We start from the raw sequence: 27833 nt of genomic DNA on the forward strand, positions 1-27833 counted from the left end.
GCCTAGAAGCCAATTACCTTCGAGGTGTTTAACAGCGCCCAATGGCGTGCCAATGCCAAGGGCATGCAGAATTTGCATGCGTAACTCCGCCCCACCGCGTGGGTATATAAGGAAGTACGCTGGCAACATCGCATTATGTTTCTGCTTTGGAGCCAAGAGTATCTCTTCACTCCTTCAAGCCTACAACTGAGTCTTTGTCAAGCCTTCGAGACGAGCAGCTTTCCAGAGGCGTTGGATCTACGGCGCGTTCCAGTGATCGCATACTGCCTGCCTGCTGATCTGCGCAGTGGTCCGTCTGACAGCTGGTGTGTGGTCCCTGGGCGCTTCGCCGTCTCTGCGAAGCTTTCCTCTCATAAAAGAGCTTACACGTGGCACGTCCTTTTCAGGATGTCTCGCCCGTGTACTTCTGGGTGTGGCCGGTCGTTGACTTCTTCTGATGGGCACGATCTCTGCTTGGTATGCTTGGGCGTTCAGCATGCTCAAGCAGCGTTCGTGGATGAGTCATGTTCCCACTGCGGGAACATGACCATCGCGGTCCTGCGGTCAAGACTCAAGGATCTTCGTAATGAAGTGAGAGTCCCCTCAACCACACCCCGATCTACCGTGCCCCCCGTGGCCGGTACTTCGGCTGGTGGTCAGGGTGACCTGAGGGTACAAAGCCCCGACGCTCATGCCTCGGGCCACACCCCCCTCTAGCGTTCCGCAACCCGTGAGCGTTCAGGCTGAAATCGCGGGGCCAGCTCCGGCTCCCCCGCGCATTTCGTTTGGCGCTCCAGAAGATGATGCGATGTCGGTCACCGCATCACAAGGTGGGCTCGAGTCCTCTGAGGATGATGACTCGGCTGTGCTGCCGCCTTCGGGCGCGCCAGCATTGCCCGAGTCGGACCCAGAGCTGACAGCCACGCTCGCGGCTCGATGATTGGTTTTTGGGGGCCCGCGCTGACTCACGTCAGTCCCCGCCCTCAATACCTTTCTTTCCCGAGCTGCATGAGGAGATTGCCCAGTCCTGGAAGTCCCCGTTGTCTTCCCGTGACCGGTCTGCAGTCTCCTCCGCCTTCTCCATCCTTGATGGGGCCACGGCCAAAGGGTACACTGGGGTCCCCCAGGTTGAACGTTCTGTTGCGATGCAACTGTGTCCTCAGAGCGCTTCGACTTGGCGAGGCGACCCTAAGCACCCCTCCAAAGCCTGTCGATTCACATCAACCTTGATGGCGAAATCGCACAGAGCTGCGGGGCAGGCTGCCGCCTCTTTGCATGCCATGGCGATCCTCCAGGTCTACCAGGCCAGGATCCTCAGGGACATGCACGAGGGTGGAGTTGATCCGGGGCTCTTAAATGAGCTGCGTGCCGCCACCGACCTCGCTCTCCGGGCGACGAAGGTGACCGCACGCTCCCTGGGTCAAGTGATGTCCACAAATGTGGTCCAGGAGCGACATTTGTGGCTAAACCTGGCCGATATGCGGGACACCGAGCGAACACGCTTCCTCGATGCCCCCATATCCCAGGCTGGCCTCTTCGGCGGAGCGGTTGAAAACTTGGCCCAACAGTTTTCAACCGCCCAGAAGCAGACTGAGGCTCTAAAACATGTACTGCCCCGGCGGCCAGCTGCTTCTTCCACCCAGCCGCCGGCACAGTTGCCTCAGCCTGCTCGCCGCCGAGGACGCCCTCCAAAGGCTCCCGCCCCTCCCACCCGGTCCAAGCAGCAGCCTTCACCCGGGCCGGGTCGCGATATTCTCCTCAGGTGAGCTCCCCGAGAGCCCTGAGCTCCTCCAGCACTGTCGACGCCGACATCAGTTCAGTCTGCCCTTTCGAGCCCAGACCCTCATGTCCGGCCAGGTGCCCCGTGTGCATGGTTCCCTCCGGCGACCCCCACACGAGTATTTCCACCGTAAGCCTCCTCAGTGAGCAGGTGTCTTTCCCTTGGCAAGCCCCTGCCACCCCTAGGGTTAAAAATCCACCTTCGGCTGGTACCCTAGAGTTTCCCATATGCAGCCCACAGCGGGTCATATGTGTACTCTCTAAGTCCTCCCCACGGGTAGGCATTTTTGGCATTCCCTCACTGGGATATGCTTCCCAGTGTACCTTGGTAATCCTGTGATAAGTGGGAGTCCTACGGCCTTAAGTGGCGGGATCTCACACTTACGCAGGGCACTGGACGACAGCTGAGTGGCGCGGTTATATTGGAACCCCCATTCGTTAGTCACTAACGTACGTCGTAGTGACTGAACGAAAGGGAACGTCTCGGTTACGTATGTAACCCTCGTTCCCTGAGGAGGGAACGGAGATGTACGTTCCTCAGCCACGTCAGCTGTGCTGCTGGAACGCGGAGTTCAGATCTTGGCTCCGCAGCAGATACATAATGCGATGTTGCCAGCGTACTTCCTTATATACCCACGCGGTGGGGCGGAGTTACGCATGCAAATTCCGCATGCCCTTGGCATTTGCACGCCATTGGGCGCTGTTAAACACCTCGAAGGTAATTGGCTTCTAGGCGAAACCCCCATTCGTTAGTCACTAACGTACGTCTCCGTTCCCTCCTCAGGGAACGAGGGTTACATACGTAACCGAGACGTTTTCATCCATGTACAATTTAATATCTCATCTAGATATCTTAATATTTAATTTTAAGCTCATTTTAAGGTCATTCCTAGTATTCGATTTGGTCAAGCTCAGGTAAATAAATTTAACCATTTATTAAACAAAATAAATGAAATGGAAGATCAAAAATGTCCATCCTGTTAGGGGTGTAAATATCATAAATAATGATTCTAATTTATGGGCACTGTGTAAATTATCTTTGACAACCCCTTTAAAAGCATATCAGATAATAAATGGTCAGAAAATATAAATGTTGTGTATTAATTGTACTTACTTTCTCACAAATGCATAATTTTACATTTTTCGTTTTCAGATTTAGTTTTTTGCTGATTTTATGAAATTATTGGGAAAAAAAAACTTAACAGGGTGGACAAAATGATAACAAAGTGGACAAAATAATAGAGTGGACAAACTGTTGAAAAATAATAAAGTGAAAGAGAGGACCAACTGATAACAGAGTCGAAAAATAATAACGGGCGAACAAAGTGATAACACGATGGACAAAATAATAACAGGGTTGGCAAACTGATATCAAGGCGTACAAAGGGATAACAGGGTGGAAAAATAATAACGGTGGACAAACTGATAACAGAGTGGACAAAATAATAATAGAGGGATAACAGTGGGAAAATGATAACAGAGTGGGAAAATAATAACAGGGTGGACAAATGAATAACATGGTGGGCAAACTGATAACAGGGCAAACAAAGTGATAACAGAGTTGAAAAATAATAACAAAGGGATAACAGAGTGGACAAAGTGATAACTGAGTGGAAAATAATAACAGGGTGGACAAAATAATAACAAGGTGGAGAAACTGATAACAGAGTGGACAAAATAAAACAGGATGGACAAACTGATAACAGAGTGGGAAAAATTATAACGGTGGACAAAATAATAACAGGGTGGACAAACTGATAACAGAGTGGAAAAAAATTATAACAGGGTGGATAAACTGATAACAGAGTGGGAAAAATAATAACAGGGTGGACAAACTGATAACAGAATGGGCAAAATAATAACAGGGTGAACAAACTGATAACAGTGGAAAGAAATTATAACGGGTGGACAAAATAAAACAGGTTGGACAAACTGAGTGGAAAAAATAATAACAGGGTGGACAAACTGATAACAGAGTGGGAAAAATTATAACGGTGGACAAACTGAGTGGGAAAAAGAATAACAGGGTGGACAAACTGATAACAGTGGAAAGAAATTATAACGGGTGGACAAAATAAAACAGGGTGGACAAACTGAGTGGAAAAAATAATAACAGGGTGGAAAAACTGATAACAGAGTGGGAAAAATTATAACGGTGGACAAACTGAGTGGGAAAAATAATAACAGGGTGGAAAAACTGATAACAGTCGAAAGAAATTATAACGGGTGGACAAAATAAAACAGGGTGGACAAACTGAGTGGAAAAAATAATAACGGTGGACAAACTGATAACAGAGTGGGAAAAATTATAATGGTGGACAAAATAATAACAGGGTGGACAAACTGATAACAGAGTGGAAAAAATAATAACAGGGTGGACAAACTGATAACAGAGTGGGCAAAATAATAACAGGGTGGACAAACTGATAACAGTGGAAAGAAATTATAACGGGTGGACAAAATATAACGGGTGGACAAACTGATAACAGAGTGGAAAAAAATAATAACAGGGTGGACAAACTGATAACAGAGTGGGAAAAATTATAACGGTGGACAAAATAATAACAGGGTGGACGAACTGATAACAGAGTGGAAAAAAATTATAACAGGGAGAACAGAGTCATAACAGGGTGGACAAACTGATAACAGAGTGGAAAAAAATAACAGGGAGGACAAACTGATAACAGAGTGGGAAAAATTATAACGGTGGACAAAATAATAACAGGGTGGACAAACATATAACAGAGTGGAAAAAAATAATAACAGGGTGGACAAGCTGATAACAGAGTGAGAAAAATAATAATAGGGTGGACAAACTGATAACAGAGTGGAAAAAAATAATAACAGGGTGGACAAAATAATAACAGAGTGGACAAATTGATAACAGAGTGGACAAAATAATAACGGTGGACAAATTGATAACAGAGTGGACAAAATAATAACAGGGTGGACAAACTGATAAGAGAGTGGACACAATAATAACAGGGTGGACAAACTGATAAGAGAGTGGACAAAATAATAACAGAGTGGACAAAATAATAACGGTGGACAAACTGATAAGAGAGTGGACAAAATAATAACAAGGTGGACAAACTGATAACAGAGTGGAAAAAAATAATAACAGGGTGGACAAACTGATAACAGAATGGAAAAAATAATAACAGGGTGAACAAAATAATAACGGTGGACAAACTGATAACGGTGGACAAACTGATAACAGAGTGGACAAAATAATAACAAGGTGGACAAACTGATAACAGAGTGGACAAAATAATAAGGTGGACAAACTGATAACAGAGTGGACAAAATAATAACCGGGCGGACAAACTGATAACAGAATGGAAAAAATAATAACAGGGTGAACAAAATAATAACGGTGGACAAACTGATAACAGGGTGGACAAACTGATAACAGAGTGGAAAAAATAATAACAGGGTGGACAAAATAATAACAAGGTGGACAAACTGATAAGAGAGTGGAAAAAATAATAACAGGGTGGACAAAATAATAACAGTGGAAACAAATTATAACGGGTGGACAAAATAAAACAGGGTGGACAAACTGATAACAGAGTGGAAAAAAATAATAACAGGGTGGACAAACTGATAACAGAATGGAAAAAATAATAACAGGGTGAACAAAATAATAACGGTGGACAAACTGATAACGGTGGACAAACTGATAACAGAGTGGACAAAATAATAACAAGGTGGACAAACTGATAACAGAGTGGACAAAATAATAACAAGGTGGACAAACTGATAACAGAGTGGACAAAATAATAACCGGGCGGACAAACTGATAACAGAATGGAAAAAATAATAACAGGGTGAACAAAATAATAACGGTGGACAAACTGATAACAGGGTGGACAAACTGATAACAGAGTGGAAAAAATAATAACAGGGTGGACAAAATAATAACAAGGTGGACAAACTGATAAGAGAGTGGACAAAATAATAACAGGGTGGACAAAATAATAACAGTGGAAACAAATTATAACGGGTGGACAAAATAAAACAGGGTGGACAAACTGATAACAGAGTGGAAAAAAATAATAACAGGGTGGACAAACTGATAACAGAATGGAAAAAATAATAACAAGGCGGACAAAATAATAACGGTGGACAAACTGATAACAGGGTGGACAAACTGATAACAGAGTGGACAAAATAATAACAAGGTGGACAAACTGATAACAGAGTGGACAAAATAATAACAAGGTGGACAAACTGATAACAGAGTGGAAAAAATAATAACAGGGTGGACAAACTGATAACAGGGCGAACAAAGACATAACAGGGTGGACAAAATAATAACAGGGTGGACAAAATAATAACAGGGTGAACAAAGTGATAACAGGGTGGAAAAATAATGACGGTGGACAAAATAACAGGGTGGACAAATGGTATAAAGAATGGAAGAATGGATGATTTTCTATCTCTTACATACAACCAGTTACATTATTACTTTTGGTATAACTGGATTTAAAATATTGCCAAAGAACTTTAAATCAATACATAAATTACTTTGACAATCACTATGTTCACTCTCAGTGTCCACTCTGTTAGGTCATCTGATATAACAGAGTGGACATTCATAAAAAAATTCAGCCTTTTAAATGCATTTTGTGTGTGTGTTGAACTCAGGAACTGCTGGTTTATGTTCAGTCATAGATTAGAAGGATCCATTCAAGCACAGGAAGAATCTCTCTGTACTGTATAATGAAGGAAATAAAACAGACAACAAGGCATTTTGCCCGTCTCCAGTGACTCTCCTCACGTTGTTTTGAAATTTCTCGCATAAGTTTAAAGGACTTCCTGAAGGTCTGAAGTTGCGTGTGCCTGTTTACGTTTTGAACACATCATTTGTCTTTGTCACTCTTTTTCTTTACATTCATAAATCAAAGCTTAATTAGACTCCGAGCGCAGGTGCTTTTCTGGGTGATTTCGTTACCTCCTTTACAGGGATAGCATCTTGTGGTGATAGTAATATCTTCCTGAATGCATTGTTGAGATATTGCACATGTAGTCCTGTTGGATAGTCTGTTCAGATTTTGCCGAATTTAGTTTCACAGCGATGATGTGAGAGGATCTGTCACAGCATCCAGATCGCAGCAGCTGCACATGTATTATTACCTGTACTATTACCTTCTGGAGGACTTCATTATACCTCCCTGAGAGCCGTTACGCTAACGATCACTGGCACAGCTGCTGGAGCCGGTGTTGGGACTGGAGAGGGCTGGATATTGATTAGTCCTGAAGGCCCATGGGAAGCAGGACCATGCCTTACAGGAGCCACCCGTTCAGACACATACCTTGTCCTCGTAGAGGATTGATTCGGACAGATTCATTTGACATTTTTCAGCATGGCAAGGCTCCACGAATAAATGTGTGGACAAAAACTATGGTGACTGATGCAATGAGCCATTCAAACTTGAACACGAGTGTTTCGACAAATACAAATGTAAATTTGTTCCTAAGAAAGACATTCTCAGAGAAAATATCCAAATGTTTCTCTTTAGAAATAGTATCGATTATCCGTCCCAGCTGTTGAGTCTTTCAGATGCAGTCAATAATCGTATGTCTCCTGATGAATTAAGGTTGGGTAGGGTGGGATAAAGTGTATAAACAGGGCTTGACAAATGCGTGTGTATTTCGGCAGTGGCGTGTAACGCAGTCGCTCCTACTAGCCACTTTGGCAGGTTGAATTTAAATATCTGAAACGCTTCCAATACTCATTTTCTGCAGAATAGAAACAGATACCAGCTGCACTTTCTCTCTCTCTCATTTTGTTACACACAAACCTGCCTCGTTTCATTTGCTCCGGATGAATATTGTAGCTGTTACAGGGCTTGAATTTCGGAGTGGGATTGCACGCATTCCCCATCATTTTAATCATTCCTTAATCATTAATCATTTAATCATTGCGCACACATAAAGCCGTTCTCTGTACTAAATTTCGCTGCTTATTGCACTTAAACAGTCAAATACGCACAAAATTATTTCAAAATGCCGGTCTTGGCGAGTGTTCACGTAAACACAGTCAGTTCTGTTTTAAGTGAATGTAAACAAATGAGAAAGAAAATGCATGTGTAACAGTATAATGGATCCGTGCGTCAGGTGACAGTAGCCTAATTAACCTGCTGACTAATTATGAGATAATATTACAAATATCGGTAACACTTTACAATAAGGTTCATTAGTAGTGCTGGGCAAATTAACGCGTTAACGGAGTGTTCGTTTTTATATCCATTTTTGCCCAGCGTTACTTTATATGATCACACTCTTATTCATGTAAATCCTTTTAAACCATCGAAGCGCGACAAGACACAAGAGAACACGCTGTATGTCAGTGTCCTGTTGTGTGTGTGTGTGTGTCTGTGTGGCTGCGTCTCAATCCCTAGTTGCGTCAGTCTCGTGCACACATCGAGTTCTCATTCGCTCTTGAACAAACAATAACAACAACACAGAGAATTTTTTGTCGAGTATTCTCATATTAGGAGTCTTAAATGAGTTAAATAATGTCTAAAATGAACTTGTGAGAAAATGAGATGCGCAGGACAGCGCTTCAGATCCGCGTCATGTTCGGCAGCGGCCGATCTTAAAGTGACAGTAGCACTGTCATTAATGTTCATCAAAGGACAAAGGTAACAGAGAAAAGATGATTAATCTATATTTAATTCATTATTTATGTAGTTAAGAAAGGTGTTTGATAACATTACATTTATGTATATGTCTAACAGGGAAGGCACAGGTAAATATAACATTTATTATAATGGGTTTATTTAAAGATTGTTTTAAGTTCACTTAAATTAAAGGTTGTTTTTTTAAAGCCTAATAAATGTTGAAATTTGTAGCTTTCATTTATACTGTAATGTAATGTCATTAATGTTTCATAGAGACATTAGTATCAGTGATGCTGGCCTTAATTCATAAAAAGCAACAAATATTTAAAATATGCTGTCTTTAAATTGTTTCTACGTTAATTTGGAGAGTAACATATAAAAAATATTAAAAACTTGCGATTAATCGCAATTAATTACAGAAAACAATGCGATTAATTCGTTTTTTGTAATCGATTCCCAGCACTATTCATTAGTTAAAGCTACACTGTGTGATATTTTCCCCCATCTAGTGGTGAACATGTATATGACCATCCAGTGAATTTTAGTTTCTGTTCTGTTCAATTCCGATTTCGTTTTAACTCCTACGGTGGCCGATTTAGTCCAAGTTCGACCTCGTCCACATTCGACACGGTGCCTGTGGGATATTCTGTGCACAGTGGGATGGTTGGAACTCAACTGGCCTAATTATTCGGCTAGAAAGAACTGCAGCTAATCCAGAGTGAACTTTGATGATAGTAATGTTTATTCAGTCATCCAATTGCAAGGCATAAACAGGTTTGCATGGATATGTACATAAATGTGGTTTCTGTGAGAGAACAAATTAGGATGGTAAATATACATGATAATGACATGACAGAATATACAAAGTTAAGAACTGTATAACTATACTTATAAGTTACATTTGTATAATGTAACCGTAAACCAGAGCTTATTGTACCACATATAGGCGCTAAATGCAGCTGCATTAAAAGGAGCGGAGCTGCCGCTGCCGCTGCTAACAAGCGGTGTCCGGTTACAAAAGTGTGTGCGCAGGTTTAGCACTGCAGTGCGCTCTGTATAACACGTGTTAATATGCCGATCAGACCTGATACATATTTCCATCAACATACATTACAAGCAAATATTTTCTATAAACGAATAAACATTGTTAATAACTGAATGACTATTCAAATATAGGTGAGCATTACGCTATTGTATGTTGACACAAAAATACTTCTGAGGTAACATCAACTGAATTACATGATGACACACTCTGAAACACATCCACAATGACAATAACTATTATTACTTACAGAGTTATTAACGCACAGAAATACCACACAAGGAAAAACAGACTTTTGAGGAATAAACAAGCCAGGAAAACTCCGTATAACTCTGTTACTGGAGCTGCTGAGATGAAAACTCTCTGCGCATGCACCAGACAAGTCTGAACAAGTTGACGCGCACAGTGTTAAAACCGGTTAAAACGCCAAAGGCGAAGCTTGAATTTACGGTTATGTCCCTCTTTGGCTAATGTACTTTCAAGATGGAGGGGCAACATGGCGACCACCGTTAGATCCCATTACCTTATGTATTTTCAATGGCATATTATAAACTTACGAGAATACTTTATTACTTGAAAGAAGTAAATATACATTAATGAGCACATATATTTTTGAAAGAACTAAGTGTTTTTAGCTAAGAATAGACTAAAAAAGTTACACAGTGTAGCTTTAACTACTAACATGAACTAATAATGAACTGCACTTATAAACCATTTATTTATCTTTGTTAATGTAAATTTCAACATTTACTAATGCATTATTAAAATCTTGCTAACATTAGTTAATGCACTGTGAACTAACATGAACAAACCATGAACAGCTGTATTTTTTATTAACTAACGTTAACAAAGAGGAACTAATGCTGAACAGAACTGTTGTTCATGGTTAGTTCAAGTTAACTAATACAACCTTATTGCAAAGTGTTAGCCAAATACAGTGGTGGAAAGAAAAAGCATACTCAAGTAAAAGTACTGTTACTTGTCAAAAAATGTAGTGCTAGTAGAGTAAAAGTACCTGTCCTAAATACTACTCAAAGTAGGAGTAAAAAGTAGCCCATTTAAAAGTACTCAAGAGTAGTGAGTATTATGCTATGAATGTTATTTCACCTTATACCCTGCAAATTAAAAATGTAGCTTACTCTTTCATGGATGATTCTCAGTAAGAACAAAAAAACAGGAGATCACCAACAGTATTTCAGTATTTCAATATTTAACTTTTTTTAAAAACTTTTTTGACTGCTAGTACTAAAAATACAGCCATGTAATATTTGTGAAAGCAACCAATAATCTGGTAACATTTATGACAACCATTCTAGGTTGAGAGGTTTTCTTGCGGTTAATTAAAAAAGCGTTGTACATTAACAATTTTACGTTAAAAAATCAGAGTTCTTTCTTTTCAAGACGCATTCGTGGTACTGTTTTAATTTCAATGGATGTTTTCTCTGTAAAAAGAATACACTTAAGAAATCAGAATTGAGTATCTCACAGTTTTCACGCTTGCAATTAAAAAAATAAACCTGATTTAAATATAAATCTGATGTTTTATGAAAGTTATTTGCTAAATACATATACAAAAACTCCTCAATTACAGTAACGAGAGTATTTGTAATTCGTTACTTTACACCACTGCCCAAATGTCTAAATGTTTTTTCCCCATGGTCTTAATGTCAAAATTGTGGCCAGTGAATGTGAGTGGCTAGTAACTTTGGAAAACCACTAGACACAGTGACTGGTGAGAAAAGAAGTTCACGTCAAGCCCTGTAAAAACTATATGTGACCCGGAAGCATACAGGTATATATAGCCAACAAAATCATTGTATGGGTCAAAAGGATTGATTTCTCTTTTATGCCAAAAATCATTAGGATATTAAGTAAAGATCATGTTCCATGAATATATTTTGTAAATTAAATGTCCTACTGTAAATATATCAAACAAATATTATTAGCAGTAATACGCATTTCTAAGGATTTCATTTGGACAACTTTAAAGGAGATTTTCCTCAATATTTAGATTTTTTTGCACCCTCAGATTCCAGATTTTCTAATAGTTGTATCTCAAGCAAATATTGTCCAATCCTAACAAACCATGCTTCAATTGAAAGCTTATTTAAAATCTCAATTTAATAAAAAATGACCCTTATGACTCGTTTTGTGGTCCAGGGTCACATATTTCTAAAACTGTACCAAAAGATGATTTGAAAAAGCAAAGCGTTACTAACCAAAAGAAGCTCGCTATATTGAAGCAACTAAAGGGGATAATAAGCTTATCTCCATGTATCAAATGATACTATTTAGAGCAGTGGTCACCAACCTTTTCAAGCCAAAGATCCCTGACCTCAGCCTTGATGAAAGGCAAGATCTACCTATAGATTTTTCATGGTCGATTTAGAGTTTTTTTTTATTTCTGACACCATCTGTCATTTTTTTCATAACAGGCCAAACTAGCCATTTGAAATTTTGAGGCAACCACGCATTTTAGTCACGATCCAAACAAAGATACACACATGAAGCATGAGCAGTTTTTTTTTATTTAAATTAGATAATTAAATACATAATTTCAAGACTTAGAGCAAATACAGAATGATCTTTAGCTGTGTGAAATTGTTACATAAGACGCACCTGCACAAAACAAAAACAGATGGACTGAATAAAAATGCTAATTCACTCTCTGATAGTAGGTGGTGCTTATGGAAAAGAAGCTTTTCTTTGGGTACCGCTGTAAAAATGCCAGTCAGTCAGTTTTGTTCAGAGATTCATGTAACCCCCCTCCCCAATTCAATATTTATATTTTTCTTTTGTGCAAAGTTCCAGTGCAAAAAGCAACAGAAATGTTAAACGCATACATACGATGTTCACAGCTCGTGCTCCATCCACGGACTGCTCACTCATCAGCGAGTGAGTGAGTGAGAGAGTGCGTGCGTTCTGCCTTAAAGGAGCAGTACCTAATTTTACTTGTTACATGTTGTTACTTATTTTTCGGTTATGTATCTGGAGCTACCGGGACAGTGATAAAGATCTACCAGTCGATCGCGATCGACGGGTTGGCGACCACTGATTTAGAGCATTTATATAGCACAAAATATGTCCGTTATGGGTGACAGGAAACTGAACAGGGTTAAAGGGGTGGTAAAACATGTTCTTTCGAAGGCTTGATTGTGTTTGTGGGGTGCATACAATAATTGTATTATTTTTCATATATTTGACCTTTATTCTACACTGCTCTGTGCCTCCTTGTAAAAACGGTCTGATGGTTTCCGGATTGTATGAAGCCAGTCCCTCAAAAATTCGCAATGGGCTCAGATTGGTTAGCTGGCCCAGTGTGTTGTGATTCGCTAACCGCCTAGTGCACGTTTGTCGGAAACGTCACGCCCCTTACCTTTACCGGTAGACTGTGCTTTGGGTAGTATTAGAAACAATGGCGTCAATAAAACCATACCAATTTGAGCCCGAATCGGACCCAGAACATTTTAGTGAAGATCATCGAGCAGAACCTTTTCAACCTGTTCAGTCCTCAAGAGTAAAGACTGCGGATCTATAGTGATTGCTACTGAATGGCACTGTTACTTTTGTATTTTTAGAACGATTATAGCCAAATATCTGTCGTAAGAACTATTAACCCAAAATGAACACTAAACATTGGCTTTACTTGTAGCCAAATCAAACACAGAACCATGTTTAGCATGCCTGTAGATAAACAATACATAAAAGCTCTAATCAAAGAGTAATTTACTCTAATATCAAGTTCGCTGTTGAGATTTAAAAAAAGTTTGTAACGTTAGGTGTTTGTCGGATAACGTTAAGTATGAATGAGCATTAACAGACTGGTTTGCAGAACAGCGTTGTCATTTGTTTACTTCCTTGCTACAACGTACAATTAACAATACGAACTATTACAGGAAAACACATCGACGAAAAATAAATCATACTTACAGGTTGTGGCCCGTAATCTTTCAGGACAAGCTGTTGTGTGAATCCTGCATTGAACTCGCGAAGATTGTGGAAGCTTTCCTCCGTGAAATGTGCAGAGGGAGCCGCGCGCGTGTTGTGGATTCACACTGGCAGCGCTCGTCTCGCGCAGCTGAACCGCGGCTCATGTATTGCAAATACAGACGAATATTGTCCATTATGTCACATTTTCCGGTCTTCTCCTCCGACCCCTGTCTGTCTCGTGCTTTGATTTATGATGGGCAGCATATCTGCTGCAAATGCGACCTGTTCCCCTCTGTCTCATACACACACATGCATATAACATGTTGTATGTTAAGCGCACTGCAACGCACCCCTGTCCCTAGGAAGGCTGAACAAAGTGGACCTGCAATCCGGATGAAAATAACAGCGTTTCGTTGGCATTGCGGCAACAACACTCCAGCTTAACTATACCGCAACAAAGCTTCCCCGCGGCGAAACAAAATGGCCTCGCCCCCCCCCCCCCTTATTTATATTCTCGGAGGAGGGGTTTATGTAAATATTGGGGCTGGTGATGTCAGCAACCCTGGAGGAATGTCTGTAGTCGCCTACTGGGCGTTTGCTGTAGTCCTTAGAAATTGATTTCTTTAAAAGCAAATATCTCCCTTTGCTTTAAACTTTAAACGTTGTAACTTTGCAGATGTTGTTTATGCTCAAACAGCAACATTACAAACTAGCTAAAGTTAGAAAGTGAAATCGTGCCCCTTTAAAATAATTGATTTAAAAGAGCAAATATGATCATTGCCTCAGCTTGCTCTACAGTAAAGCCAATGCAATCTGATGCACAATTGAGTGATGAAGTGTTTTGTCTATTTTTAGTTGGAAACAGTAGCTTGCTAGTGGAAAAGTGAAACTATTTGGAAAACCAGAGAGCTACTGTTACGCTACTGAAAAATGTAGACCGTCAGATCGTTACTCCCCAACAATGCTTATGATGCAAATGCTGCAGAACTGTTCGTGGCTTTGTGTGATATCAAATATCCAATGTGGTAAATGTGAGAATTGCCCTCCAGGACGTAGCAGTCCATCAGCGTTAGTTAGCTGGTATTCAAATTGTGCTCTATGCAGCACAAATGCATTAGCATGGATGAATTATATAATCCTTTAACATCGCTAACCCCCCTCCAGTGAACCTTGCTGCAGTGTGGGATGCATTGCCCGCATTTCTTGATAGCGTCGAGCGCTTTGATGTGCATCGCAGTCTCGTTCAGATCACACGAGCGGTGTAAAGACTCACATGTCCCTTTAGTATTTACACGGCTCTGTATTTAGCAGCCCGAGAGCGATCAAAGCGCTGCAGCTATGCATGTGACAGCGCTGCCATATGACGAGGAGAATCACAGGAATAGATGGACACCCCCCACCTCTGTGTGTCAGATGCATTGACGACACAATGCCGTGTGCTGTGCTTTCCAAGCGCCTCTCTCACTTTTGTGCTGCTCACACCTCTGAGAAACACTCATGCTTATCTCTCCCTTTCTCTCTCTCTCTCTCTCCCTCCCTCCCCTTCTCTCCTCCGCTCTCTCTGTCTCTGAAGGAGTAATGGAGCGGATCACCATGTAGACAGCAGCCGACGGGAAGCAGGTAGAATGGGAAACCACATATGGAGTGCCGCCGGTCTGCAGCCGTGGTGAGCGCAGACGTCCTCAGGACCTCAGCCGGGATCTCACGGATGGCTGTCGCGTCCCAGTTGGCGTAACGTCGAGGAGCCTCTCTTCGATCACAGACAGCGGACCGGATCTGTTTTTTCCTCATCCTCCTCTCGTACCTTCTCTTCTCTCCTGCATTGCTCTCATTTTTTTTCCAGACACCTGTTCTCTCCAGCCACAGCAGGGACTCCTCTGACCGTGTGTCAATTTTTCTCTCATTTCAATTTCAATCGGCTTTTAAGAAAAGCTACCGAGCAATACTCAGCCACCATGGGGGACATGACGAATAGCGATTTTTACACCAAGAACCAAAGAAGCGACAGCAACCATGCGTCAGGATTTGGCTGCTCGCTCCTGGAGCTGCGTTCCCTCATGGAGCTCAGAGGAACGGAGGCAGTGGTCAAATTTCAGGAGGACTATGGAGGTGTCGAGGGACTGTGCCAGAGGCTGAAAACCTCGCCGACAGAGGGTGAGTGTACGCCGTCTCACGCTAAACACAATCATCCTGCATAAACTCACTCGCATACACTGATGCTCTTTCAAATGATAATCATTTCCATTCCCGTATGCTGTGAGATCTCTCAGACAGGTTCTTCCCCCCTCAGTCCCTGGTTGGCTGTCTTGCAGAGTTATTAACTAGGATGTGTCTCCCAGGCAACAGCGCAGGGGTCAAACTAAATTTGCTACTTTCTACAATGATAGTGTTGCTGGGTAGAAGAAGCCATGTATGATTCGCTATACGATCTCTGCAATGACTACGGAGCATTGGAAATCAGTTGCATCACCTTTAGAGCGGAAATGCACTCACTTGTATCTATTTGGAAAATGATTGGCGTCTTCATTGTGTTACGATTGGTTATGGTCTGACAGTGATGCGTCTGTGCTATCTATTGCATGCACCATTTGATCTCCTGTTAGATGCGTTGACACATAGCTGTGTGCGATATAGGAGAGTAGATGGTTTGTTATAAATTATGTATTTCGAATATGCAACCATATTGTGAATGCAACGGGCCCTAAAGCTTGACTGCATTGGGTTTTTTAGATTAAAACAACATGGCAATTCACATAAACTGGCCTTCAGTAGATACCCATGACAGCACAAGAGCACTAGATTGATAGATCCGTCAGCCTGGAAGACAACGCAATCTTGCCTTCTCTGCAAACTATGTGTTTGTGTGAGTGTTAGGAACATGTTTAGGAGCGGGCTGTTGCTCTGCTCTGCTGGAGTGACTTGTGCTGACACCCCAAGTGTGACATGATAATGAAGACAAATGGTCACATCTAGTCTTGTTAATAAGCTGAGCAGTTAGGACACAGTCACCACTACCCAGCAATGACCATTTAGCACTATCCTGCACCGTCACCTGCGATTCTTCCATTTTTCAGCAGTTCAGTTTCAGCCCATTTTAAGTCGACCTATGACCCAGCAAGTAATTTTGCGTTTAAAAGACGTCTAATAGCCGTCCAAACACAGCGTCTAGGCTAAAACAAGGCTAATCAGTTAAAATGTAATATACGTCTAACCATAGCCCAAGAATAGACTAGAACAACTAGTCAACTAGAACATGAACATCTCACATGATGGAATATCATACATCTCGCAAGTTATTTTGGTGAAAACGACATGTAGTCAAATTCAAGGTTACTTTGGCTAGAAGTGGGTTACATAGACTATAGAGGGACATTGACGTGACTTTCCTGCCAGAACACGCCCCCTCAGTCGGACAGAGTGGCAGAAGAGCTAGTTAATAGGGGAAAAAAAGATTATCAGTTTAAACTAAAGGTTGGACTCGATAAAGTGTTCCTTAAATCTTACCAAAGATTTCAGATCTTGACATGCAGCCAGGAATCATGTTTCCTTACATTTATATGAGCCTGATTTCAACGCTGGGGAAATACATAAAGCAAATTTGCCTGTGAACGCTTTATATAAATACAATATAGGTAGGTCTAAAACTGGGAAATCACTTATTTCAATGTTATAAACTTTCATATAGTCCATCCTTATAGTTTTTGTCTGTTTATTTTATTTTTTTATATTTCAATGATGAGTTGCCAATACAATATTTAACAATAAAATATATAGTGTATGATTTTACCCCAAAATTCGACATACTGACACAAAATAACTGCAAATCCACGATTCATTGCGGCGATCCATTTGCGTCTCTTTTCTGTAGCTTTTGCCAGTCTGTAAAAATACACTTCAGATTTCTTGTCAAATCTATTTGTACAGCTCTTTCCCGCTTTAGGTTTGTTTTGTGTGTTTTTCGTGACATTCACGCTGAAAACAATGCTGCCACTCAGTCTTTTTGCCACTCAGTGGGCACACCCTCTATATTGTTTGCTGGGAAGGCACTATCGTAAGAAAGAAGCCGTAGAAAGGCTCAAACGATGTTTAGCTGCTCTCCGCAGAACTAAACATGGCACCCTTATATCTATATTTTTAGATTAAACCAGAGGAAGGCAAGAATGTATTGACTTTGTATCCCTATTTTATGACCTCCAACTCCAAGTTCACCTCAAGAAGTGCAAATTACTCATGCATTACCTAAAGAAACCAATTCAAACTGTTCATAGAACAAGAAAGGCGTTATGCTGCATTCACACACTGCGTCAGCATCAATGCTTCTCATTTACTTTGAATGGGTACCATTGCGTCGCGTCACTGGTGTTGCTCGCGGCAAAAGTTTAAAAGTTTTCAACTTTTCAAGCGTCAACGCAGGTGTCAGCCAATCAGGCCGCCTATGCAAATACCCTAGCGCAGAGGCTAGCCAATTGCGTTCATGCAACATCTGAAAAGTAGTATGATTGGCTGTTGTCACTATGACGGTCGCGTCAGCACCAGCTTCAGACACGCCCTCCGTCAAGCGTTGACGGCAATGCCCCGTGTGAATTCAGCGTTAAAGGCATAGTTCACCCAAAAATTAAAATTGTCATTAATTCCTCACCCACATGTCGTTCCAAACCCATGAGACCTTCATTCATCTTCAGAACACAAATGCAGATATTTTTGATTAAATCCGAGAGCTCTCTGACTAGGGCTGCACGATATGAGGAAAAGCTGCGATGTGCGATAACATTGTTTAATATTGCGATGACGATATGACTTGCGATAAATACTCAAATGTGAATGTTAGCTATACTGTTCCCATGTCTAAGTGCTTTAATAGGTCGTGTTCAGTGTTGGGCAGTAACGGAACACATGTACTGGCATTACGTATTCAGAATACACATTATGAGTAACTGTATTCCGTTACAGTTACAATTTAAATAGTTGATATTTAGAATACAGTTACATTGTTGAAATCAATGGATGACATTAACCATACTTCTCTGTTTCATGAGTTTATTTACTTTCAAAATAAATTAAGGCAACTCAATGCATTTCTCAGAACGCCCCAATATGAAAACGAAAAAATGCACAGTTTGCGTGATCAGTCACAATGGAGTCGGAGAGGAGCAGCGGGAGCTAGAGGTAGAGAAGGAGCCAGAACAACAGAGCCAGGGCATTTCAATTCAGAGGCTACCTCAATTAAATAGCCTAAATTAAAAAAAAAGAAAAAAAGAAATATATATATATAATTTTTATTTTTTTCACATTTAATTGAGGTAGCCTCATATATATATATATATATATATATATATATATATATATATATATATATATATATATATATATATATATATATATATATATATATATATATATATATATATATATATATATATATATATATATATATATATATATATATATATATATATATATATATATATATATATATGGCTCAAACATTCATGTTTATTTTAGTAGGCCTACTTCCGTCAGTGAAACGACAAACTACAGTCTGTAAAATAAAAAGTCTTTAAATAAATATCTGTAAATAATTGAAATATAAATAGTATAAGTTAAATATTAGTTAAAGAAAAAATTTGTTTATATTTCCTCACAGACGTGCGTCATGCCTCTTTGCGCTGAAAGGGAAGACACGAGCAGGAAAGAAGCATCGTTTTCTAATATCTTAATGTTTTCTCCTGATGTTCCAAAACTGATAGGCTACTTATAGTAAAATGTGAAGAACGAAATTATCTTCCGCAGGGTCAAGAACTGAGGCTTTGTTTGATTATGCGCTTTGAGAGAAAGCGAAACTAAAAATCTCCGGCGTGTATGAAATACGCTATAGGCCTACACATAAACTTGACCAAGTCTAATAATAGCAAGCACAAACTGTGTTAAATAAAGTAAAGTTTGAAGTAAAATGTACCTGTCCTACTCCGTTTTCTACTTTAACACAGTAAATGATGCGAATATAGCCTAGGCTACTCCTAAATTAATCAAACAAGGAAGACACATTTAATCCCCTGTGAGAGACGTAAATGAGGATTTGGGGAAACAAATAAGAGATTCCATGTCCAGTAGAATAAAATGGAGTAAGCCTAAGCCTATTTTTAAATTCGAGGAAAATCGTGTGACCAGATAGCAAAACGCAAGCAATCTTAAATTTGGCTCACCACACACAGCTTCCTCTCTCGTTCGGCATGAATCCATATGTTTCCATGGCTGCGATGTAACATTTAATTGCAAACCTATTATTTATTTTGTAAATGAAGCTTTGTGCTTCACTCGTGTCATTAATATTCACGTAAAACAGCATTCACAAACAAAAAAAGGTGTTTTGGCCGACCACCGCCGGTGCTCCCTGCTTAGTTGACGTGCAACTTTACTAGCCCAAACACCGTTGGCCCCGTTGACGGCAGCTAAATATTTTATAATGTATGTTTAGTAAGCAGGATTTGATGGCCGCATTCCTAGACTTATAAAATGCAATTCAATGTGGAAGTAATCCAAGTATTCAGAATACGTTACTCAGATTGGCGCATGTAATAAACTGTTTTCCCTTATTCATTGTGTCAGGCTGTCGGTTGCGATGTGTTCATCGCGCGAGTTCATATCGCGATGACGATTAAAATTCGATGTATCGTTCAGCCCTATCTCTTACCCATCCATAGACAGCAATGTAAACACTTTCAAAGCTTAATGTTCAACCTTAATGTTATGAAGTGACGAGAATACTTTTTGTGCACAAAAACCAAGCCTGCCGCACTCGTGTTGAAAACTGAAGCCAAAGCGTCTTGATCGCCCCCAGGTGGTTGGTCCCAGTATAGCTCATAACCCCCGCCCCTCCATGTATTCGAATGGACGTGAGGCAAACTAAACAATCAAATTATACTTCAAATAATTTTTTTCGAAAGATGGCTTCTGACATTTTATGCACTTCAAGGGTTCGCTTTTTTAAATAAGTTTGGTTTTAGCAGAGCCCGTCTACGGAGAGCCTGCCCACTCCCTATTAAGCCCTGTTGTACAGAATTTTGGTTGTAGTACCACCAGAGTTCCACTGGGGGCGATCGCCATGAGTGCAAAATGAATGGAAGTCAATGGGGCTTGACGGCTAAATTTGTCTCTTTCACCCGATTGCCGTTGAGAAATCTCAGAAATGATTGTAGATTTTGCAAGTTCAACATGGGTTTTAGGTCGAAAGTTGAATGAACGAGTACTTATGTCCTTTTGATTTCTTACAGGTTGAGTTGTTGTTGTCCATAACACGCTAGCATTCTGCTAATGAACGCTGATTGGTCAGTGAAGGACTGATTACGACCAGAGATCCCGCTTGATGGCATCGTGTCATCTGAAGCGGGACCAGAAACAAACAAAACAAAAACTCTTCTAGCACGTGTATTTACCTGTGTCAGCTGTGTTGTCGATGCCTCGAGAGAAAAGAAAGTGCAGAGCGCGAAAGCACCAGAGCGACTGAAGGATTGCCGTTAAGCAGTATCTCTGGTCGTACATGTGTATGACGTCATTGACACTTTAAAAGACTTTTTAAAGCAAATAAGTGACTCTAAAAAATCTAACACCCAGCAATGTGTAATTTATTTGCATTTCCTTTCGAATACAACATTCAAATTACTAGATAAAAAATTATATCCTGAGAAAAGTGGATTTTTATTGGTATAGCGCCATAGACCTCCATTCATTCTGCACTCGTCCTGTGAGCGCCCTCATATGGAATCAGAGAGGAACTGCAACCAGTTCAGAAGCCGGAAGTTCAGTGAGAGTGAAACTTCTCGCCATATTAGACATTCTCTGGTTTTAGTTAGTTATTTGATGCTATAAAAACAGGGGGTGTCATGATTGACAGCTGAGATTGACGGCTTCTCTGAGTGAAGTTGTCACTGAGGCACTAACAGACTTTTTTCAGGATTTTTGGGAGGAGATTGGAGATTTAGCTTTAATTTCTACATTTCCATAACTGTTTATTTTACACCAACATAATGAATTGTTCTTCATCTGCGAGAGTGTGGGCGGGCTTTTGATATTACGCCTCTACTTCCTGCTCTCTACTGCGCAGACTCCGGTCCCGAGGTCACTACTAAGATGTCAGCGGCATATTCAGATGTTGGCGGCTTCATTTTTCTTCAGTGGAAGGTAGTGAAGACGTGTCGTCCATATTTTTTACTGTCTATGACAAAAAATAAATAAAAATAATGACTTTATTCAACAACCTCTTCTTGTCTGTGTCAGACTCTTATGCTGTTGACGTAGTAAATACAGTCTAGCGCTTACGAGTTACGTCAGATCTACTCCAGAACGCCGGCTCACCATTGGCCGATGCTGATGTGATGATGACGCAGGAGCTGGCCAATGTCAACAGTATAGTAGTCTGACACAGACGAGAAGAAATTATTGAATAAAGTCATTGTTTTTGTTAGTTTTTTGCGCACAAAACGTATTCTCATGGCTTCATAATATTAAGGTTGAACCATTGGAGTCACATGGACTATTTTAACGATGTCCTTCCTTACTTCCTTTCTGGACCTTGAAAGTGTTAATTACCTTGCTGTCTTTGGAGGAGTCTGAGAGCTTTCGGATTTCATCAAGAATATCTTAATTTGTGACCCTGGACCACAAAACCAGTCACAAGGGTACATTTTTGGAAATTTCAAAAAAAATTGCAGAAAAATATTAAATATTGAGAAAACCCAAGTCCAAATTTATTTTCCAAATGAAGTCCTTTGCAATGCATATTGCTACTAATAATACATTTTTGATATATTTATGGTAGGAAATGTACAAAATATCTTCATGGAACATGATCTTTACTTAATATCCTAACGATTTTTGGCATAAAAGGAAAATCGAAAATTTTGACCCATACAATGTATTGTTGACTATTGACACAAATATACCCGTGCTTACTTTTTTGACGAATGAATGACAAAATTTACATTTTTGGGCAAACTAACCCTTTAAGCGTATCCCTACCAACTAGCCAAGGCGATCTACTCGCCCTAACAGGGTTGACATCAGTCCCTTCGGCTGTTAATCCAACTGATCAACCCATCAGACCAGCTTGAACCATGTTATGTCCAGCTTTGACAATAGCAGATGTAGCTGGATTTTCCAGCAGGGTGGGGAGGCATCCGAACAATGAACACGCACCAAGCACTAATGTGTAACTTTATCCCTCTTCGATTTCTCTGAGCTCCTCAGTCAATACCTCTGCCTTTAATCTACGCTTACCTTTGCATAACCATCATGCTTCAGTCGATCTTAAAACTGGGCTGATGGAAGGAACCCTACAGAATAAAGAAATCACTCTGTAAGGATGACACGCGTCTGCTGGATGCTACGGCACATTACGTGGGTATTATTGAGCTGCTAGAGCGCCCACTTTTCTCAAAGTTGTGGGTGTTGGCCTCTCTCACACAGAGAGAGTTCCTGGCAGATGGGAGCTGAGCGAGATACGGAGGAGCCTGGCGACCTCCCAAAAAAAGAGAAAGCATCTCCTTTAAGTCAGCTTGCCTCAGATAATGGTGCCGCTAGCGCTTGTAGTCAGGATGGATGCCACATCCAAAGCCTTCAGTTCGAGGTACAGGTAGTGAGAATTAATAAGAACCAGGCAAATCTATGAAGGACCGAGGAAGGGATCCTATTTTTACACAGCGCAATGAGCGGATGACTAAGTCCGTGTGTTCAGACAGTGGGAAAGACATTTTTGTCACAGTAAACAATTTGCCGTAGAGGTATGACAATGCGAAGCAGCTATTTTATGCTAATGGTCTCAGTGTGCGAGCCGGCCAGAAGTGTCTGTTCGCTCGCCGTGACTGTCCTCCCCCATGCCTTCCTCTGTTCTCATTTCTATTTCAGTCTGATGGCCCATCTCACTTCGACGCAGTGCACATCCTTACCCGAATTAGCCAGTTTAAAAGTAACCAACACTGTTTCGCTAATCTCTCCGCTCACGTTTCATCCTGATGTGTCTCCTGACTAATTCATAATGAATTGAGAGATAAAATATCTCCTGAGGCACATATGTGAGACTTTTAACCTTGATAGTGCTCTCACGTTTAGTGAGATGAGTAAATGCTAAATGCAGCCAATTTTTACAGCAACTGAAATAGAAAGAAACTGTGCATATTGGGAGCGAGGCACTCCATGTAATCCGATATCGCATTTAAACCATGAGAGGCGCTGAAGGTCAAAGCGAGCTGGCAAAACATCCCAGAACCAAGCAGCAAACACAACACGACCACAGCTCACACAATCAGCATCAGTGGGCCAGCTCCACTTCTCGAAGCCGCCGGTTCACCCGCGCAATGACATTGTGCTGAAGGACCCGGTTCTGCAGCAATTACAATGGCTGTCTGCTACCGGATCACAAACGCTGTCCCATCTTAGCTAAAGCTGTGCCCTTGATCAGCACGCTAATCTAGTCCGCCGGTCCGTGTTCTCATTCCCCTCTGACATATCATATTTAGTCGTGGGTCCCATCAGGAATTGCTCAGAACGAGTACAATCTCCTCTAATAAGGACAGTAGTGCTGCCCTGATTCCAGCAGACATTCTTAAAAGGAGAAAGCATTTCCCTCTGAGGACATATTATAAAAAAGAGACCAGGCCACTTTTCTCCTCTTCCAAGAGACAGACGCTCCTGAATGGATGACCTTGAAGGATAGTTTGAGTTGGTAATGTTGGCACAGAAAAGTACTTATAACCAGGGCTTGACATTAACTTTTTTGCTCAGCAGTCACTGTGGCTAGTGGTTTTCCAAAGTTACTAGTCACTCAGCACTGGCTGGCACTGGCTGACTTTTCACTGGCCACAATTTTGTTGTTGGTAAAATTTGTTGTTGGCTATATGTAAATGACCACTGTACACACTCAAATCAACATGAAATATATAACATGACAGGTCATCAAATAGGCCTATTTAGCTCTGAAAAGGTTGTAGTATATTTTGTGTATGAGCCCATACAGTAACCTAGTGAAATACATAGACATATTTTCATGTGATTTGACAGGTTATTTGATTAAATATCAAAAATCTAAAGGTGTGCATCATACCTGACACCTAGATGAACACGTTACAGTTGGTTTCATGACTGCAAGTCGTTCCCTTCAAATGCTATTGGAGTTAGAAACGTGTATACCAATGTCTGTATGTAACTTTAGAGACGGTCCCTAAATTAGCGAATATCGAACGTCCAACGTCAAGCCAACTTTATGCCTGTCACATCAGATGTGCTGTGGTTCTGCTGTGATCTTTGTTTGAAACTATTTTCGCAGCTGAAATAGAACAAAAACAGTCAATCACTGTATGAAGAATGAATCTCTTACGTACATCGCATCTCTGCCCTGTTGTTTATGATGAGAGGGCAGATTTCAGTGGGTCTGAACAAAACTCTGGCTAATCTGAACGCCTCTGATTATTAGACATTGCATTCATAAAATCAAGAGAATCGCGTGTGATTGGTTATAATGCGTAACACGATTTGAACAGAGTTAATAAATATTACAAGATATCCAAACTGAACCAAAAATTAACACTCCAAAATTAAAAATGTATACATCCAAAATGAATAAAAATGAAGAAACTTTGCAGTGTGTATGTGTTAGTTGGTCCTCTTAGCAGCATGAAAAATTCTGAATGTATTCAAAGCACAAAAAGCGCTCTTTTTAATCACTAAAAAGCTGTCAGTCATCTCACTTCATCTCGATCTCACAAAGTTCTCTTGCGCTCTACACTTCACAATGAATCTCTTATTTACAACGTGTCTATGAGAGGATTTACGAACGTGCAGATCTCAGCGCTGAATAAATACTCAGTGAGTGGATTCAGACTAACTTAAACACCTCTGATTGGCCACTGTGTTCTAGAGATCAACAGACATGTCTGTGATTGATCACCGCTGCAAAAACACATTGTACATGGAAACAATTGTTTTTGCCAAAATCATATTATTACAGTAACTAAGGGTGTTCTTGCTTTCGAAGAACCGGTCCTGACTAGGACCATAGCGTTGAAATTGTATTTATATATACAGATTTTCTTGCTCTCTTTTAGACCACACTATAATTATCTAGTTACAATAACAAATATGTATTACAATAAGGATAAAACTATATAATTTTCAGATGCGTTTAAGATCAGATGCGCTCTAATGCGTTTTTCTCAACTGCATGGACATGTTTGCATTCTGAGATCACTAGCTTTAAATATATAACTTAGCTGGCTAACAAATGCATAAATGTGCCCAGCTGGATATAAACTTAGGCAAATAAGCCATAACAATTATGACATTTAAACATTTGTTTCGGATTTACATGTAATTTTGTCACAATCGCCTGAGGTAGCCTATGTTAACGTCCTCTCAGCCTGTTCTCCACTAATGCAGCATCTAGTCAGCAAATGTATAATTTTACAACATGAAAACGTGTTCTGTAGTGCACTGTATACATACATTTTCATTGTTTTGCATACACATTATTGTATTTTGCTCTGAGTGTAGCGCTGCATAACAAAATAAACACCATGAGACGTCAGTTATAGACCCTTCTCAGGTGCTCTTGCAATGGACGCAACTGGGAATAAGTATTGATTATATCGGTTATCGGTGCCGATAAATTGTCAAAAACAATATATTGGTTGACATCTAATGTCTGTAAGCAATGCTTTTAGTCGCTTGTTTCTGCTTCTTCTTCGGTTGATTTTGAATACGGAGATTATTTTTAGCAGATGTGTAATAGCGCCCCCTGCTGTAAAACTGTAAAAACATGGATTGCCTGGAATTTCTGTCAATGGTGGAGAAGCGTGTCCTAAATGACGGATTATCAGTTCAGTTGTAAAGTAAATCAGTAATTGTAACTCATTTGAGGAAAAGCAGTAGTATGTAGAGCAGTGAAATAGTTTTTTATTAAACATGGATGTTTATTTTCAATAAAAGGGCCTTTGTAGGCTCATTTTGTAAATAAAAGCAACTAATTTGTACGTGCAAACTGGGTGCCCGTGTGATGAGACGTCATGCTCAGCTAGATTCGTCTAGAACTCGCGCATCTTCGGATGCAGAGCCACACAAAAAGTTACCAAAAATGCCCTGCACACCGGCACACGAAATGGGGTCTTGTGCACTCAACGTGCACTACCGCCCACTCCGCAATGACGTCATTTTTGCCGTGCGCATCCTCGCGCTTGTGCGGATGCGTCAAGTATAAACAAGGCTTTAGGCTGCTGTCACTTTAAGACCTAATGCACGGATCCATTATACTGTTACACATGCCTTTTCTTTCTCAACTCTTTACGTTAACTTAAAACAGAACTGACTGTGTTTACGTGAATACTCGCTAAGACCAGCATTTTGACGTTATTTTATTGACTGTTTAAGTGCAATAAGCAGTGAAAAATAACACAAATTTAGCACTGAGAGGTGGTTTCATGTGCTGTAGTTTAGGTTTGAGCACAAAATCATGATGTGCAAAAAATTCTGCACACTACACGCAATCCCATGGTGAAATTCAAGCCCTGTAACAGCAACAATATTCATCTGGAGCAAATGAAAGGAGTGAGTGAGGGGAGGAGGGTTTGTGTATAACTCACAGTCGGAGAGATGACAGAGCGAGAAAGAGAAGCTGATATCTGTGTCTATTTTGAGGAAAATGAGTATTGAAGGCATTTCAGATATTTCAGTATCAATATGTATCGTAAAATCGATATTTATGACAACATTACATTGCACTTAGTTTATTTCAGATACATTTTTAAAAGACTACTATTGAAAAATGTATATATTTGTATAAAATTCAACCTGCCAAAGTGGCTAGTTGGAGTGAATGTGTTACACACCACTGGTGAAATACACACACACAAGCCCTGATTACAATGCAGGTAGTGTAGGTGGTGTAACAATGTGCTCTCTTTCTCTGTGTTATCTGCACTATAGATAACTATAGTGCAGCTTCAGTTAGTGCTCTAAAGTCAGGCAGAATGATGCAACACGAATCAATTTGTATCATCCAGCAGACTTTAGTCCACTTAAGAATCACGAATGGACGAATCTATGTCAGGAGGTCGGGCCACTCTCAATGACACATGGACAGGTGTGCTTCCGCTCATGAAATATGACAGCTGATGTGTTCTGAACGGTCAGTGAATTGCACATTGGAGCACCCCATCAGTCATGTCTGATGTCTGCCTAACGCCATTAACCTGAGCCAAGTCACTTGCTGATGTGTAGCATTTTCATTTTGTCACTGTCTTGCTCGCCCTCTTGACCTCTATGTCTATTTTTGCACCTGTGTGTGCGTCCTGTGGCATTGATGCTGCGTCAGCCCTGTCTCAACATTGAGCTTAGGTGTTGGCACATTTCAGAAGAAGAGAGATGTAGATGAGCGCGTTCTGGGTTGTTTTCAGGCTGACCGCAACAACGGCTCCTGCAGTGACATGCAG

General features: G+C 40.6%; 1 protein-coding gene across 1 annotated transcript in view; it reads left to right on the plus strand.

The window, feature by feature from the left end:
- The window catches only part of atp2b2 (ATPase plasma membrane Ca2+ transporting 2), a gene marked incomplete at its 3' end in the record, with an annotated part of 161981 nt that overhangs the window by 21211 nt on the left and 112937 nt on the right, over nucleotides 1–27833 (plus strand). Inside the window, exon 2 of the mRNA XM_079844967.1 lies at nucleotides 14933–15513. Within this exon, the coding sequence (XP_079701093.1) occupies nucleotides 15315–15513 (199 nt within the window). The 5' untranslated portion in view covers nucleotides 14933–15314. The remainder of the gene's footprint in view (nucleotides 1–14932; nucleotides 15514–27833) is intronic.

This window comes from Gobio gobio, assembly GCF_949357685.1.
Source record: "Gobio gobio genome assembly, chromosome: 19".
Lineage (NCBI taxonomy): Eukaryota > Metazoa > Chordata > Actinopteri > Cypriniformes > Gobionidae > Gobio > Gobio gobio.